The sequence below is a fragment of the Anabrus simplex genome, chromosome 5 (genome assembly GCF_040414725.1).
Source record: "Anabrus simplex isolate iqAnaSimp1 chromosome 5, ASM4041472v1, whole genome shotgun sequence".
NCBI lineage: Eukaryota > Metazoa > Arthropoda > Insecta > Orthoptera > Tettigoniidae > Anabrus > Anabrus simplex.
The window spans coordinates 46,945,756-46,964,736 of record NC_090269.1 but is presented as its reverse complement, the minus strand read 5'-3'; the positions used below and the strand labels follow the sequence as shown (position 1 = coordinate 46,964,736).

General features: G+C 39.3%; 1 protein-coding gene across 2 annotated transcripts in view; it reads left to right on the top strand.

Moving 5' to 3' along the window:
* MED16 (mediator complex subunit 16) overlaps positions 1 to 18,981 on the top strand; it is a 163,798-nt gene that overhangs the window by 96,386 nt on the left and 48,431 nt on the right. For both annotated transcript variants that reach the window (XM_067146880.2, XM_067146878.2), the window contains exons 10-11: positions 7,787 to 7,926; positions 18,290 to 18,474. In XM_067146880.2, coding sequence (XP_067002981.2) covers positions 7,787 to 7,926; positions 18,290 to 18,474 — 325 coding nt within the window. The remainder of the gene's footprint in view (positions 1 to 7,786; positions 7,927 to 18,289; positions 18,475 to 18,981) is intronic.

The window sequence follows — 18,981 nt, the reverse complement described above, 5'->3', positions numbered from 1 at the left end:
AGAGAGCAGTGGTGTTCTTGTTAAAGTTGTACCTTGGGGAGCTTCAGGCTCCTGTTGTTAATTAATGTTGTCTAACTGTTCTAGGAGTTTCTAACATTGTTTCTCAAGCTCACTCTTGTACCTGATATTTGTTATTGATTATCAAAGTTTAAAATTTGAAAAGAAAAGAAAAAAAAAAGGAAAAGAAAGAAATAAAACCACTAATTTTAAAGTTTTTAATTAAAATTCCATCTTTACTCTATCCACCCATTCATGCCCACATCTTCTTTCACCTCTGTCCACCACAGTTCCCTGTAACAATGACAACAACAACGACAACAACAATAATAATTGTACCGGAAGGTACACCCGCCCCGTTCATTCAAAAGAAGCGCCTTGGAGAATGCCATCTACAAACTAAAACATGCAACAACTAATGCAAGAAGTTTGGGCATTTCCCTACAGATGTCCTTACTATAAATTTATGTTATGCCCTGTGGTGTGAAGATAGACTACAAAAATTATAAAGTAATTTTGTATTCCTAGGTTTCCTAAACTGAGTTGATTATTCTTTGTTTTGGGTGGGTTAAAGTTTACAACACTTCTATCTCTTTCTGCCAACTTAGGATGTTGTCCAAGAGAATTTTTAAAAATATTTTTCCTCCAGTCAAACTTTTCTGGTATTTATTTGTTGATCCAATAAGAATTGGGGTATGTCAGGCCTTAGTCCAGGGCTTTCTGGAACTTTCCCCTTGACTATAGAAGCTGGCACATTTTCTGACCAGGCGGTCTTATTCATCGCTCCAGACTAGTGTGTGTGTTCGTGAAGGCATGCGGGGGTGCCTCGTCCATTTTGATGTGACTATGATTTTGTAACCGTTTTCTGTTTGTAACTTGTAACTTACAAATATTTTCTCCATCTAGTCACCTCTATAGTATAGGCTTAGCCTCTCAAACTTTGGGCCATAAGCCCAAATAAGGTTTTAAGCTTTTCATTTCAAATTTCAAGGAGCGGAAGCATCCACCTCCACACAATTTTGAATTTGGGCCAGTAACCTATTGTTTTTCACAAAGGCCCGGTAGAATGAGTATTCAATACCCCTGTGAAATTCTGTTTCATTCCTTTTATGTTAAGATGTTAGACAGTTGAGCATATTGCTTGAATTTGTAAAATGTAGGTTGTGCCTTTGATAGGCCTGGAAATAGATTCCTAAGTGTAAATTTTATAGAGCAGAGACACTCTTTCTATTAATGTGATGGTTGAATGGTGCCTTTGGAAGGCTGTAATGTCATAAGTAGGGACCTGAAAAAAATCGCATTTGTGATAAATGCCTTTTTTTAAAAATCTTGTACTGAATCCAAGCCTACGGTAATTCTAATGTGGAATAAAATCATTTTCACACATAAATAGAAGTGCGGCAAAATGTGAATTGTGACCCAAAATGCGAAATTAGTATGAATATGCGATTTTGGTGCAAATTCGGCAAAAATATGCTATTTTACTGGCAAAAACAACATTTTTTGGCAAAATTGTCAGAAATACTCTTCACTAGTTTCAATTTTGAACAACAGGAAAACAACGCTGCTTGTATCTCATTATTTCCGTGACACTCGATTTACATTTCAATAATAATCGATACAGATCTTATTCCCCTTGCTATTCCCATTGTAAATATCAATTAAAGTCAGCAAGCAGCAATCGGTCGGTTACTTTTCTTCATCGATCGGACGATGAAAAAGAACTGGATGATATATCCCTCTTCACATTGGAAGAGCTGAATAGAGCTATTAGCCCTTTTAGAAACAAGAAGACTCCAGGACCAGATGGTATACCTCCAGAAGTGCAAAAGATAACATCAGAATTATGTCCAGAACTGTTGGGGTGTTTTTAGCCCCCAGTGGAAAATGGCCCGATTGGTTTTGATCAGCAAAGGAAAATCTGATGGTTATAGACATCTCATTACAACACAGTGGTTACAGACAGACGGTGCAATTTGAGAAAAAGCAATGCTGAAGTACTGACAGTGCTTTCGTTTGAACAATGAATTTGTATTGTGTGTGAACCAAGGACAAAAATTGCACTTCATAAACTTGGAATCGTTAAAATTAATAATACCATGTGATTATTTTAACTTTGTAAATAGATGCTAATTTTGGAAAAAATAGATGCTAATTTTGAAACAAATAAATGCTAATATTTCAGGTCCCTAGTCATAAGGTTCGGGAAGTAGTCTCCTAGATACGTAGGTGGTTTGAAAAGTTCTCGGAATGTACTAGAATTAAGTATCTTACCTCGGTGGAACTGCTTTTATTTTTCAACAGAGTCTCCCTGTAGACTAATGCATTTGGTCCAGCGATGTTCCAATGCCTTGATCCCATCTCAAAAATGAGATTCCTCCAGGCCTGGAAAATACCGCTCCAATTCGGCTGTCAGTTCTTCCCTTGTAGAAAATCTCTGTCCACCGAGGAAAATTTTCAGCTTGGGGAATAGATGAAAGTCTGATGGTGCCAAATCAGGTGAATAAGGTGGATGTGGCAACAATTCATACCCCAGTTCATGAAGTTTTGCCATGGCTATAACACTTGTGTGTGGCGGAGCGAAAGATGACCTTTTTCCTTGCCAAACCAGGCCTTGTTTCGCATATCTTTTCCTGTAGTTGGTCTAGGAGGTTTGCATAGTATTGCCCCGTAATTGTTTGGCCAGTAGGAAGATAATCTATTATCAGAATGCTTTTTGCATCCCAGAAAACTGAGGCCATGACCTTTCCGCCGAACGCACTGCCTAGTTCATGTTCACTCATTTCAACTCGTAGCTCATTTCAACCATTTTTCTAGTGTATTGCCTTGTATGTCTATCTATATATGTGTCTATGTCTGTTCTCCATTTTTGTCTGAAGATGGCGCAGATATTGGTGTTGAAGCTAGTCCTAATTACTAATTAAAATGTTGTAATTCAACCATTATAACATTGTTTTATATTGAAAAGGTGGGCCCATAAGTTGTTCCCATTTGCCTGGTATTATGACGGGGATGGTGTTGAGACGGGGCATCTCAGTTTTAAAGGGCTCCACTAAATGGCCAGGAAAACTGTTCAGAACAAGCATGGATTTTTTTATGAAGGAAAGCACAACTTTCAGCCAGTCTTTAATTACATCAGCTGACATCTATCCTTGTTCCTGCAATGAAATGACAATGCCAGCTGGAAGATTGCACTTCGGCAGAGTTTTTCTTTTGAAAACAACAAAGGGTGGTAGGTGCCGTAACAGTCAACATGACGGTACCTTTCTCCGCGTCTGTTGTATTAATTAATACACTGGATGCACCCTTTGTCTGCACTGTCGTACATTGCGGCATATAAAAATAAAGGGGAGTTTGGTCTGAGTTTCATATTTGAGAAAGAAGAAAATAATTTTCTCGTCTAAGTTTGATGACAAACTTTGAAATTTGATTACTTTGTCCGTGTAATTACATTGTGGATGCTAAGCCAGTGTGGTTCATCTTCACAGGAAAGGCCATATGTCTGCATAAAATTAGCAGCCCATCCATCCCATGTTCGCTTAAAATTGTGCACTTGTAATGCCAATTAGTTTTTGCTGTATCCTTCACATTCATCTGCATCATTTCATATGATAAAGCACTGCCAATATTTCTCAGTTCTACTACATGGTCATGCACTTCTTTCTCGACTTCAGGTAATTTTCCACACTTTGAACCACGAAACAATCGACATGTAGATTTAGCTTTCTTTCATTCTTCTTTCAGAGCTTTTTAGTAGCAAATTCATTTTAGTTCTACACCAAACACTCTTCCTGCACACTCGATTTCATTATTTTCTCCAAAATAAATAACTATAAGTTTAAACTGCACAGTATAAGTACTATTCTTTTATCCTTATTTTGAACGTCATTTTACAACTCACTTGTCTTGCTGCTATAAGAGACTGAATGCAGCTGTTTGTTTCCTTGTAATCCAGGAAACCAGCTTGTTAAATGCAAGGTCCAGTTTCTTACCAAAGATTCTAGTGGAAATCATGCAGCACACGAAAAATGTCAGAATAATAAGATTTGGAAAATATGTCCTGAAAGTTTCAAGGGGGAAATTATGCACATCAGGAGGCATTATGCAAGCAAATACAGTCATTTGAAGTATAAATAGAGGCACCTGTTTTTTTACAAAGTGCAAAATCACATTTTTTTTTTTTTTTTTTTTGCAAAATTTCATGTATTTGGCTCAAAATGCAAAAGTATTTATATTTAAGCAAAATTGCAGAATAATAAACAACATTATGTAGAATCACTCTTTGATCCAAGAAGCATAATAGAAGGTGATTTAGAAAATGATGACCGAGCTCGATAGCTGCAGTCGCTTAAGTGCGGCCAGTATCCAGTATTCGGGAGATAGTAGGTTCGAACCCCACTGTCGGCAGCCCTGAAAATGGTTTTCCGTGGTTTCCCATTTTCACACCAGGCAAATGCTGGGGCTGTACCTTAATTAAGGCCACGGCCGCCTCCTTCCCACTCCTAGCCCTTCCCTGTCCCATCGTCGCCATAAGACCTATCTGTGTCGGTGCGACGTAAAGCAACTAGCGAAAGAAAATGATGCAGTCCCTAATCTAATAAAGCAAATTCCCATCCTACAAGAACCTTTAGCATCAGAATATCTTCAGCCATACACAGTGTTTAGAGAACTAGTTGGTCGTTCATGTAAAGCAGGTAAAGATATTGATGTGATAGCCCTTCTTCTTTTCTTGAAGTCAGAATAAATGGGCATTTTGTGGAAGCTGCAGTGAAGGTTTTATTGATCCCGGTCAGTAATGTGAAAAGTCATTTTCTACGTAATGTTATACTATGATGTCTGACAAGAGAACAGTCCTATCTCTGTCTTTTTCAGACTGATGTGTAAATTATGTATGTAGGCTAGATTCTATGTTTCGTTGAAAGTCACAGGGTAATATTTTCCCCTAACATTCCTGCTTTGATATACGCAATGTGTGTTTTCAGCACAAGAATAAATCTTATGTTTCTTGTACATATGTAAAATTGAATATGTTTGGTTGAAAATATGCTATTAACTGCCTTTTGGTTTAAGTTTATTACTGAAATGTGGAGGGTAAGAGAAGTAGAGGGAGACCAAGACGACGATGGTTACACTCAGTTTCTTATGATTTAAAGATAAGAGGTATAGAACTAAATGAGGCCACAGCACTAGTTGCCAATAGAGGATTGTGGCGACGTTTAGTAAATTCACAAGGGCTTGCAGACTGAACGCTGAAAGGCATAATGGTCTATAATGATAATGTATGTATGTATGTATGTATGTATGTATGTATGTATGTATGTATGTATGTATGTATGTGGAAACCAGTTCAGCAAAATTATTGACGAAATAAAATGAAAATAAGATACAAAAATAACTTTTTTAAATGATGAAATTAGGCAAAAAGAAATCACCACAAACAGGTGCCTCTAGGTATTGAGTGTGGAGAAATATTAACATAATTAAAGAACGTTGATTTTTATGGTTCATTGCATTAAAATAAATAAATAAAATAATATGATAAGTGAGTTAAAGCCACTTATATTTTACGAGATTAAACGAAGCCGAGCTTTCCTTCAAATTACATTGGCCTTCATCAGGGCATGCGAAGGTCTGCTTCTGACAGTGAGCATAAAAATTCTTCAAGGAACGTGGAAGTCATGCCCATATTATCTACAGCCCTCTACTAACTGGACTCAGGGACTGTTGCGCTGTGCTGTGGTGGTTGGGAAGGAAGTTATTGATTCACCGCCTTCTGTCAACAGTTTTTGCGTTGCGCTGTGCTATGGTGGTGTTATGCATGTATTTCTGTAGAACAGGTTTCCATGTACACTGACTTAGCAAATGTCAGGGGATAGTCACCTAATAGCTTGTGGGGCCTCCTCTGGCCCTGCAAACTGCAGTGAGACGCCGTGGAAGTGAGTCGACAAGTCCTTGGTAGTCCTCTGGACGCAGCTGACACCAAATCGTTTGCAGAGCAGCCGCCAATGCTGGTCTGTTCTTGGGTGCAGGATCTATGGCACGGAGCCTGCGTTCCAGGACATCCCAGATATGCTCGATAGTGTTCATATCGGGGCTCCTGGGTGGCTATAGCAGTCGTTGGACCTCCGCTGCATGTTCCTGGAACCATTCCCAGGCGACGTGGGAGCGAAGTGGCAGCGCGTTATCATCTTGAAACACCGCAGAACAGCCTGGGCGCTGGAAGGCCAAAAATGGGTGGAGATGGTCTCCGAGCAGCTCAACATACCGCGTACCATTCACAGTCCCTTCCAGAACAACTAGAGGGCCCATTCCATACCAGAAAAATGCACTCCAGACCATAACAGAGACACCACCTTCGAGGCAGGCGGGATCCAACGCTTCATGTGGTCTGCGCCATACACGGTGCCTCCCATCGGCATAGTGCAGTTGAAATCATGATTCGTCCGACCATATCACGTTACGCCATTGTTCCAGTGTCCATCCCTGGTGACTGGCGACAAATGCGCGTCGTTCTGCCCGATGACGTTGGGTTAACAGTGGCACCCGTGTGCAGCGCCGGCTCGCATACCCCATAGAACACATGTTCCTATGGATTGTCCACTGGGAGACGTGTCTAGCACGGCCTGTGTTGAATTGAGCTGTGATTTGTTGCACGGTTGCCCGTCTGTCACTACTGACAATCCATCTCAGATGTCGCCGGTCACGGTCATCAAGGGTGGCTGGACGGCCGGTTGTTCGTCTGTCGTGGATGGTGACACCCGCATTCAACCATTCACGATGCACCCTGGACACGGTTGATTGTGTGAAGCCGAATTCCCGCACCACTTCCGAAATCGCACTTTCCATCCGGGCACTGACCACCATACCCCGTTTAAACAGTGTCAGCTCATGACAACGTTCCATGTTACACCTGTCACATGCACAGCCACTGTTCACAAGGTCTCCTATACAACTGCTGCTGGCACAGGGGGCGTGTGGTGTGCAGACAACACACCTGCGCGCATCAGTACTCCGCTATCCCATGACATTTGCTTAGTGAGTGTATTTGATAACATAACAACACCACCAGCGCAACACCACATTATTATTATTATTATTATTATTCTTTCTTTCTTTCTTTCTTTCTTTCTTCGTTTCGGCCTGCTGTGGACCGCGTTATTTCAACCGTTTGCATCCTTGAGCTTTAATTCTTCCCCAGTACTCACGCATTCTCGTTCTGTAAGCCTCCTTTCTTTCATCAGTCCACTTCTTGCCTGTTTTCAAATTATTATTATTATTATTATTATTATTATTATTATTATTATTATTATTATTAATCTAAACAGCATAGAAAATCATCAGAAGATTGTTAGGATGCTAATAAAAAGCAGTAGAGGCGCGCGGCTGTGAGCTTGCATCCGGGAGATAGTAGGTTCGAATCCCACTATCGGCAGCCCTGAAAATGGTTTTCCGTGGTTTCCCATTTTCACACCAGGCAAATGCTGGGGCTGTACCTTAATTAAGGCCACGGCCGCTTCCTTCCAACTCCTAGGCCTTTCCTATCCCATCGTCGCCATAAGACCTATCTGTGTCGGTGCGACGTAAAGCCCCTAGCAAAAAAAAATAAATAAATAAAAAGCAGTAATATTTGTCATTTTATTTTCCAAAAAAAATATGAACGTGATTTGGTTACAGTGTCTTATAAATTTTCACGTTAGTCTATTAACACCATAGAAAGGTAAGACGGTTGTTTGCACATGATACATGTGTGTATGTATATATAAATGCATACGTTTACATTTTCTTGCAGGTTGACAGTAAATGGCCAGTCAAAAGCAGCAGATCTATCCTCATTACTCATGCTACATTCCGTGGCTACAGCTTTTAAATCCCTACTGCGTCCATCAGATTTAACAAGTCATGACAAAGGCCCTGCTGAAAGCTTGGCAGGTAAGTTTGAAGTTTATATATTTAAAAAAAAATGACAAAAATACCATTACCGTTTATTATATGGAAAATAATTCTGATTTGTAGTTATCAGGATCTGTAGAAATATACCACTAAAAGAATATACCAATGAATGAATGAATCAATCAATCAATCAATCAATCAATCAATCAATCAATCAATCAATCAATCTTTTCTTAAATAATTGCAAAGAATTTGGAAAATTATTGATCATCACTCTTGGTAAATTATTCCGATCTCTAACTCGTCTTCATATAATAATGAATATTTGTCCTAATTTGTACTCTTGATTTCCAACTTTATCTTCATATTGTGATCATTCTTACTTTTAAAAACACCACATAAACGTATTCATCTAGTAATGTCATTCCATATAATCTCTCATCTGACAGCTCAGAACATACCACTGAGTCGAGCAGCTTGTTTCCTTTCTCCCAAGTCTTCCCAGCCCAAACTTGGCAACATAACGCTACTCTTTTGTTGGAAAACACCCCGAACAAATCGAGCTGCTTTTCTTTGAAATTTTTCCAGTTCTTGAATCAAGTACTCCTGGTGAAGGTCCCATGCACTAGAACCATACTTTAGTTGTGGTCTTACCAGAGACTTATATGCCCTCTCCTTTACATTCTTACTACAATTCATAAATACCCTCATAATCATGTGAAGAGATCTGTCCTGTTTATATGATTACATCAGTGAGGATCTTTCCTTATATTAACACCTATTGTAGGTACTTTCGGTGATCTTTTACATTCTTCATTGACACTATATCTATAACTCACCTCAATTATATATGTATCAGTCGCTTCTCTAAAGGCTGCCTCTTCTTTTGCTTTGAAACATTTCCCTTTATGGCCGATTTCTTCTCCAGTCTTTTGAAAATAAACTCACACTCGCTCATTCCATTGTTGTCCGGCTCCACAGCTGAAGGGTTAGCATTCTCATGGAGTTAGTATATAATACACTGTATTAGATAGCAGCGGCACCACCGTCTGCGAGAGAATCACTGTACTTATCAATGTAAATAGGGGACTTTTAAAACTGAGTGGATATAGATGTGGTTTAAAATTCTTACATGTAAACATTCTCAGATACTGCAATATACTTGTGATGCTTCTCTCGAGTAAAAAAGAAAGCCCAAAAAGCATAAATGCAGGAGAAATGCGTGATAAAAGAGGACAGTGTTCAGGTGCAGTTAACTAACACAAAATCAATTTACTGTTCATATTAAGTCTCCTAACAACATACAATTAGGAGGGCACATATATTTTGCTATCTTTTGTGTTAATTACCAGGACTGTGGTATAATTCTGTCCAATGACCGAAAATGTCCTCTTTGATGACACAGATGATGATTCCCATAGGGAATCTGAAATATTTGTCCCGAATGAGTAAATTTGGAATACCAATATAAACGGTCTGTTATTGGACATTATAAATTTTCCAGCTAACTCATTCCTGGATGCCAGCGTTTCACCCTCGTGTGCTAGGTCGGGCTCATCAGTTGGTACCTAGCACACCTACCAAGACGCTGGCTAGCGCATAGTGTAGAGGCCACTGCGTGGACTACTTGGAGCCACCGGCAGTGCCAATGCACTATGAGAGACTATGACAGACCGTTTATATTGGTATTACAAATTTACTCATTCGGGACAAATATTTCAGATTCCCTATGGGAATCATCATCTGTGTCATCTGATAGCCAAGCAGGCATCAATTTTTGGTAAGGAGACAAAGTCTCTCATAGTGCATTGGCACTGCCGGTGGCTCCAAGTAGTCTACGCAGTAGCCTCTACAGTATGCGCTAGCCAGCGTCTTGGTAGGTGTGCTAGGTACCAACTGATGAGCCCGACCTAGCACACAAGGGCGAAATGCTGGCATCCAGGAATGAGTTAGCTGGAAAATTTATAATGTCCAATAACAGACCGTTTATATTGGTATTATTAATGTCCTCTTTTGTATGAAGCGAATGAGCAAGTTTTTAGGCCTAAAAGTGTTGGCGAGATTTTGGGGTAAAGTAAACAAAATATTCTCATTGCTGGTTTAGACGCTGGCTTTCTGAGCCCAAGTTGGCAGGTTTGAGCCGGGCTCAGTCTGGTGATACTTGAAGGTGCTCAAATTTGTCAGCCTCTTGTAGATAGATTTACTAGCACATGTAAGAACTCCCATGGGAAAAAAATTCTGACACCCCAGCGTCTCCGAAAACCATGTAAGCAGTTAGTGGGATGTAAAGCCATTATAATAATAATAATAATAATAATAATAATAATAATAATAATAATAATAATAAACAGAAAAAATTAAGATGCTTATAGACACACTCACCAGGCTACACACCAAGATCAATAAAAGATCTAATGGGAGGGTATCTTCAACAGAAGAAAGGAAGGCAGCATCTCTCAGAATGAAAAAAAAAATATTGAGCTGATAGGAAATCAAGAAGTCCTATGTATAATTGACTAGAGTGGTCCAATGTAGGCCATAAAATGTAAAATATATATATATAAAATAAGAGTTTTGTCTGTACATTGTTCAGAATTTAAAAAGGATGGTATGTCTGTATCAGTCGTGTCCACAGTAACAAGGGAATGCACTTTTTAATTTTCCGTAATTTCTGTCTGTCTGTCTGTCTCTCTGTCTGTCTGTATGTACACGCATCACGAGAAAACGGCTGAAGAGAAATTAATGAAAATTGGTATACAAAGTTGGGGAATAATTCGCTACAATCTAGGCTGTAAATAATTGTATTCACGCTTAATGAAATGGTAGTTTAGGGGAAGGCCTAAAATTTAATTCTCAAACATTTATGTTATTAGTGGTCGTATCTTAATGAAAAGTGGTAGCCGAAGTCGGAGAATAAGTCGCTACAATCTAGGCCATAAATAATTTTATTCATGCTGAGTGAAATGGTAGTTTAGGGGAAAGCCTAAAATTTAATTCACAAGATAATATTTGTTATTAGTGGCTGTATCGATAAATAATACTACATAACTAAAGTTATATAGTATTAAATTTCCGTTCATTTATGTCTTATACATTGTTACCGTATCAGCTATGATCACAGGATATTCATGAATTTGGACTTTTGTTACTATAACCATATCAGCGCCGAGCCACGAGAAAATGGGTAAACAGAATTGAATGAAAATCGGTATGTAAAGTTGGAGAATAAGGAACTACAGTCTATGCTATAAATAATTTTACAAGACTCCCTAATATGACACAGTCGAAAGAAAACTAAATGTGAAGGCCTATAATATGGAAAGCTCATGAAATTGATCAATAACATTACATTGACCATTGTTTTTGTGATGTGCTTTGTGTCTTCTGTTGCTACTCATCTCTGATAGATAGGATTACTGCTGAATACCGAGTATTTTCTTTTAATTTGCCTTACGTCGCACTGACACAGATAGGTCTTATGGCGACGATGGAATAGTAAAGGTCTAGGAGTGTGAAGGAAGCGGCCTTGGCCTTAATTAAGGTTCAACCCTAGCATTTACCTGGTGTGAAAATGGGAAACCACGGAATACCATTTTCAGGGCTGTCGACAGTGGGGTTCGAATCTACTATCTCCCATATGCAAGCTCACAGCTGCGTGCCCCTAACCACACAGCCAACTTGCCCGGTCGTTCCGAGTGTAACAGCCTCCTGAATATTGGCAGGAAGTAGCTGGGGAGTTAGATAACTTTCTTCTTTAGCATGCCATTCCCCTGGTTCATAAATTTTCTGATACTACTGGTACGTAACACACCGGTTCATCATAGCATTCGAGCTGTTCAATCCCTACTCTAAGGCAGTGTGCATATTTAACGGAATAATGGCAGAGGAGTGTTCACGGCTGTCTACGGCCTGGTCATTCCAGCTCTAGAACTTTGTACTGTTAGATCGGCACCATAGTACTGTTCGTTAAAAGTGAGAAAATGTGCGGTTTTTCATTTGATCAAGTATTTTGTATGATAGCATTGCTTTTAATCGCTACTTTCCTACTGACGTTTTCGTAATGACCTATGTTGACTTCAGTTAGGAAAACCACAAGGTCAGTCATTTTGAGAATCCTGTAGCGAAGCACGGGTACATAAGCTAGTAAAATAAAATAATAATAATAATAATAAGGTTAATAATTATATTAAGGTTAATAATTATATTATTATTATTATTATTATTATTATTATTATTATTATTATTATTATTATTATTATTATTATTACTGGCATCAACATGATTACAAGTGGAAATGTGACACTTGGTTGTGGTTTCAGCCTGTTATGGAGTTTTTATTTAGCTTTTCCCGAAATGTATGATTTTAACTTGTAAAATGATTTCCATTAATGGAAAGGAAGAGTGGTAAATTAAATGATTGAAGAGAACTGAAAAAAATCAATATTTTTTACAGTTTGCTCTATATCGCACTGACACAGATAGTCCTTATGGTGACCACAATGATGGGCTAGGAAAGGACTAGTAGTGGGAAGAAAGCACCCGTGGGCTTAATTAAGGTACAGCCCCAACATTTTCCTGGTGTGAAAATGGGAAACCACGGAAAACCATCTTCGGGGCTGTCGACAGTGGGGTTTGAATCCACTATTTCCCAAAAGCAAGCTTACAGCTGCGCGGCTCTAACCACATGGCCATCTCGCTCAGTCAATAATTTATTATGCTTATATATAGTCCTATATGACGTTTAAAGGAATAATGATATTGACGAAAGGAAAGGATTCAGATGTTCACACAGTGTTGCACATCTGTTCTCTAAATTATATGAGTGGTGACTGCTACGCATATTGTACGAAGGGAAAGCAACAAACTGTATATACGGGAAATATGTTCAATAGCTTTTAATACTATAAATACAAACAAAGAGTGAAAAAGGAAGCAAAATTCCAGGCTATCATGCAAATAATTTCTTATTTTCTTTTTTGTAGCAATTTGCTTTACGTCACACCAACACAGATAGGTCTGACGGCGACTATGGGACAGGAAAGGGCTAAGAATGGAAAGGAAATGACTATGGCCTTAATTAAGGTACAGCTCCAGCATTTGCCTGGTGTAAAAATTGGAAACCATCTTCAGGGCTGCTGACAGCTACGTGACCTAAAGCCTGCTGCCACTCACTCGGTATCATGCACAAGATTTTTCTGAATATTCACTTTCAAAGGCATGGCCATTCAGTGATAGGAAAATGCCATCCCTTATATTTCCTAAAATATTAATTTCAGTCTTCAGGGTAAGATCCAAAGAATCTAATTCATGCTGACATGGGAATCAGTTGTGAAGTCAGCCCAAGTAGGCCAATTCACATGACATTAAGTGTCACGCAAAATATTATTTTATACGCACGAAAATGAATTTCAAGGAAACATACTTGTGAAATGATACGCCGTTGCCCTTTATAAACCTCTCTATGCAGCCGTAAGCTGCACAGGAGACTAGCATTTTCCTTCAGAGAAGTGTATAGTGCAATTTATCAGGAAGCTCCAGTAGTGACAGTGCCAAACAAATCACAAAGTTTACACAATCCAGCTTTTGCTAAACAGCACGATCGCTCAACTTCGCAGGCGATTGCGGTGCCAGTGCTACCTCTAATGTATTATTTACTAACTCTGTTAGCATTCTAGCCTTTGGTTCAAGGAGTCCCGGGCTCAATTTCTGGCCATGTTGGGAATTTTAACTTCTGTTAGTTAATTTCTCTGGTTTGGAGGCTGGGTGTTTGTGCCGTCTTCAGCATTAGGGTCCCATCACCATAGACCTGCAGGTCATCTATATGGTATCACCTTGAAAGACCTCCACCAGGACTCTCCAGAGGCCACACACCATGATGATGATGATGATGATGATGATGATGATGATCCTTGGCTGGAGTAACACCATCATCCTTGATATTTGTACCTCTCTCTGACTAAAATGTAATCAATGTAGTATCAGTTTTTGTCGCCCAGTTTCATCCACATGTACCTCCTTGGATGATGTTGAAATCATATAGTTGTAGAAATTAGTTTTTTTCACAGAACTTGATCAAGTAGCCTCCTCTATCATTCCTTTCACACAGACTGAAGGATCCTAATACGCTACCGTCTCTCCCTTTGCCTATCACAGCATTCCAATGTTCCTGAATGATGAGGTTTTCATTACCTTTGAAATCTACAGTTCTAATGTGTGTGCTGTTGTTAAAGTTTTAAATTGTCAGAAATCACTCATACCAGCTTTTGATTTACTTAACCAAGCCTGAGTTTCAGTTTAGAACTAATATTTTCACAAATAATATCTCAAATCACTGAGTGAGCTTGCTGTGAGTACAGATCTGTAGCTATAAGGATACACTCGAGAGATGATGAGTTTGAATCCTGTGATTAAGATCGTATTCCATGTTTTTTCTCACACCAGGCATATGCTGGGGATATATCTTAGTTAACCCTTTTGCACTCAGCCTATATGCAGAGGTTTGCTCGAAGAAACTCAAAGTAATTTCTGTGATTTTCCAACTAAATTACAAAAAATCAACACGTAAGCAGTTTAACACATATTAAAACAAAATAAATCACACTAATACAGGAAACTACAAACATTTCAGAAATGAATATAGCTTGGATGTGTTATTATTATTGGTAAAGCCAAAATAAATTAATCGACTTTGAAAATAAATTTAAAAAAATAAATTATGGTTTTCAAGTGACATTGTTGTGTCTTTCTTCTTTACTCTTAGACCTTAAAGAAAGAACATTTGATTTTGAATAATTTGATATCAATATGATGTGTGTGCTGCAATTCACTCATGAAGCATGGCACAAAGTTATTCACTGTACACGTAACTGTCATCGAAGTCAGGTCCTCGCGGTCCGATGCACGGTGAGCATCTGTGACTGTGTCACTTCCCATATAACGGGAACCACTTTTGGCAAAAGAACCTCATTATTACTGTCTAAATTATCCGAAAATTCAAGGATATCGGCCTTATTCGGCCTTGAATGTGGCCTAGATATTACGATAAAAAGATGATGCAAGCACGTGCAATAACGGAGTAATGAGAAGGTGTAAAATTATAGTTTGTGAAGTACAGCGAACACACGATACACCAAAGAAACAAAATAACCTCTAAACTAAACTGATAGCAAGATCAAATTGTTGTATTCATAAGCCAACCAAAACAGATCCACGCACCAACAATTCCAAATAATCACAATATAAACATTCACGATCAACAGATTTCTTTTGTTGCAAATAAAAATATTTTGTAAGGCTGGTGGATATATCTGAGGAGTAAAATGCAAATTCAACACTTTGAGTTACTGTCACGATCAACTATTACCACTTAAATGTCACACAAATGACTAAAATCTCTAAATAGGAAAAAGCCGATGTATCGGCGCTGTGAGCGTTCTCGCAATAACCTCTCGCGCCGATAGATCGGCACCCTGAGTGCGAAAGGGTTAAGGTCACAGCTACTTCTTTCCAGTCCCAGTTCTAGCCCTTTCCTACCCCAATGTCATTTATTAGTCTGATGTTAAATAGTTACTTAAGTTAGTAAATGAATTAAATACATGAACTCAACTCTTTTTGTACTAAATTTTGAAAGAAATATGTGGGAAAGATTAAATGAAATACAGTGAAACTCGGTTAAGAAGTTCCCGCATAAGAAGTTTTCCCGCCTAAGAAGTGTGATATTCTTGGTCCCTTGATCAGTTGCATTAAGATATATGTATATTTTTCCCGTTTAAAGTGTTCTGTTGTAAATATATTTCCCGCTTAAACAGTTCAGATTTTAGAGCCCCTTGAGATAGAAAACGTCCGCCCAAAGCAGCCCGTGGTTAGAACCCTCCAGTCTCCGCGCAAGTTGCACCCTGTGTTAGACCGTTTGCGCGCTCGCGGTGTGTGTCTGGTGTCACGGAACATGAGCGGGCCTGCCACGGCCATATGACGTCACGCTATGACAACACGGACAGCAGATGCTCACTCTCGACTTGTGGAATCGAATCGAACCCATCAGTCAAAATTTCCACTCCGCCGTTCCATCTAGCGGAATAAAATCGTACGGGAGTCTACGTAAGAAACATAAAGTACGCAATGGATGATTTGATAAAACTTTAATGCAGTAATTTGCGGGCCGCGACAGGGTGAAGTCATTAATCGAGGTGGCCTAAACATTAAAAACCGTAAAGTGCATTTGTCCACAACATTACTGTTAACCTACCACAAAACTGAATTTTCTAACCTATCTGATTTTTCATTCCCTTGCTTATTTCCTTCCAGCCATTCAGTCTTACGTTGTTGCAATAATACTTATGGGCCTTGCCGTAGAGGAAATTACGTTTTTGAACTAAACTGATAAGATTTTCCGTGTCTATTATTAGTTTGGTGAATAAAAACAACTTCGCGACTCTATGCAGGAAACAGCCGCTTTGCCAGCAGCCAGCTGATACACATGCCGCCAAACAGCCGGCCGAAAGATCCCGATCGTTTACGAAGTTGAACGAATGTTGATAGCCAACTGGGTGTTGAGGGAGGCACACATAGGCATTGCAATACCACGTGTTGGCATAAAATTGAAAGTTATTTTTAATTTTACCTTTATACGAGCTAAACATTGTATTATCGTATCACTCGTACTTATTACATCGCATTATTAGAACGTAGCACAAGGATGAGGAGACATGAAATAAAATTCTCGCGGGGAAAGAAACTGTTTACGTTTAGATGTGCTAGCGTTGCTACTGCGCCTTTATCTCTCCCATGTAATACCCCAGATACATTTCCATGCACTAATTTCTGCAACTTCGAACCTGTGTTTTTTTCCTTCATTACCTATAGCATGAAGAGGATTGAAGCGGGAAAATAAACTCAATACTGGCTTGGCCATGCGGTACTTGTGAAACAGCCAGAAACTACGCCCGTTGCCGTGACAACCAGTAGGAATGCAGGGGCGATTTAGGCCTAGGTTCTAAGAATCTCTAGGAGTAAGTTGCTAGATTTCCCATTTGCTGCCGTTATCCTTGAAGCAGGTGTCAGAGGTGTGAGGAAGATAGAAAGCACATGCTAACAAACTGTAGTACACGTCTTGTCTTTGTTTCTTGTAAGCCTAAGCTACGAATTGCCAAGCATAGTGTAGCATCGTAATTAGTATGAATAGGAGTCGGTGAAGTTAGTTGTACTTGTAATATCAACGTACAAGCTTTTTTTAAGTGAAAATGAGCGCAACTCAGAGGGAAGAGATCAAGCGAATGGCACTAACAATAAAAGACAAAGACAAAGTGGAGTTTATTTGCCTTGGCATAGTAGCTGGGGGATGCCGCTGTCTACTCTGAACGGTATTATAGCGAAGAAAGAAGAGATCGCTGCTTCTGCAGGGAATACTTCAGCAAATTGTAAGGAAGTTAAATATGAAAAGTACGATGAAATAGAACAAGTTCTGCTAATACGGTTTAAACAGCAGCGAAGTTTAAACATACCTTTCAGTGGGACTATTATGCAGGAGAAAGCCTAATGCAAATTAAGGGTACCTTTTACCGCGTCGAGCGGGTGGCTGGAACGCTTTAAAAATCGAGCCGGCATCGTTTACAAAGCCGGCCCCGTGGTGTAGGGGTAGCGTGCCTGCCTCTTACACGGAGGCCCCGGGTTCGATTCCCGGCCAAGTCTGGGATTTTTACCTGGACCTGGTTCGAGGTCCACTCAGCCTACGTGATTACAATTGAGAAGCTATCTGACGGTCAGATAGCGGCCCCGGTCTAGAAAGCCAAGAATAACGGCCGAGAGGATTCGTCGTGCTGACCACACGACACCTCGTAATCTGCAGGCCTTCGGGCTGAGCAGCGGTCGCTTGGTAGACCAAGGCCCTTCAAGGGCTGTAGTGCCATGGGGTTTTTGGTTTTCGTTTACAAAACAATTTGTTGCGAAGCAGAGAGTGTAAGTTCGGAGGAAAGGGAAGTGTGGAAGGACATGGTTCTGCCTGCTAAAATAATCAAACCTTGCAACGTTTTTATATAACTTAATATGTTCCCTTCTCTTATCAAATATATTTATAATATGGTATGTTCAATTATTTTACTTTATCTCTAAAAATATTGTCATGATAATCGAATTTTTATATTGTGGCTTTCTGTAAGCAGCTCTTATATATCGGCCTATTTCGGTATTGTTCACAAACAAGGAAATCTGTTGGCTGTGTGTTTCACATGTATTTCGGGTACAGAATAAGTTTTTGGGCATTATCCCTTTTAAGAAGTTTCCTGCTTAAGAAGTTTTTTTTTTGCAGTCCCTTGAAAAACTTCTTAACAGAGTTTCACTGTATAAGATAATGACTCACCTTCATTTAAATCTTTCATGCCTGAGCTAATGCGTGATATTTTTTTAGCGGTTATGACTGAGGCCCTGGCTGATGTTGACAAGGTGCTCCTCCACTTAGAAGCCAAGGAGTTCACTGTTGAGCCCAGTACTCTACAGTCATTACAACAGTTAATACAGTGGGTGGCGGATCTTGCTCTCAATTTACTTGTACGGCTTCCAGAGCAGAGACAGACTGCACAGAAAGGCACAGGGGTATGTATAACCTGTTTTATTCCTTTGGTTATAATTTCTTATTAGCTCTATCTGTTGTTTAGTGATAGAGTGTTGCCCTCCAGATCCCAAGATTGCAGATTCAAATCTGGCAAAGGTAGTCAGATTTTTGAAGGGCAGAAAAAAAGTCCACTCCATGCCATATGATGTTGGCATGTAAAAGATCTTTGGTGACACATTTGGTGTTCACTCAACAAAATTAATTAAAATCTCAACCCTAGGTCACCAAGAGACATCCATGCTATGCTGCCGCCTGTTAGAGTAAAACAGAATGCCGAAATTCACAAGTTGACAGCCTAGGTGTCAAATTAAAATGCCTGCATGTTGTAGCTAAGATCATACAATTTTATTAATTTTTTAAATCCCTAATTTATTTTTATCTGACTTTGTATTAACAGAGTAGAAACAGGGCTGATGATAATCTTATTGATTACTTTTCAAATAAACGTTAATATTCATACATCCAATCAATACTGTTTATCACTTTAC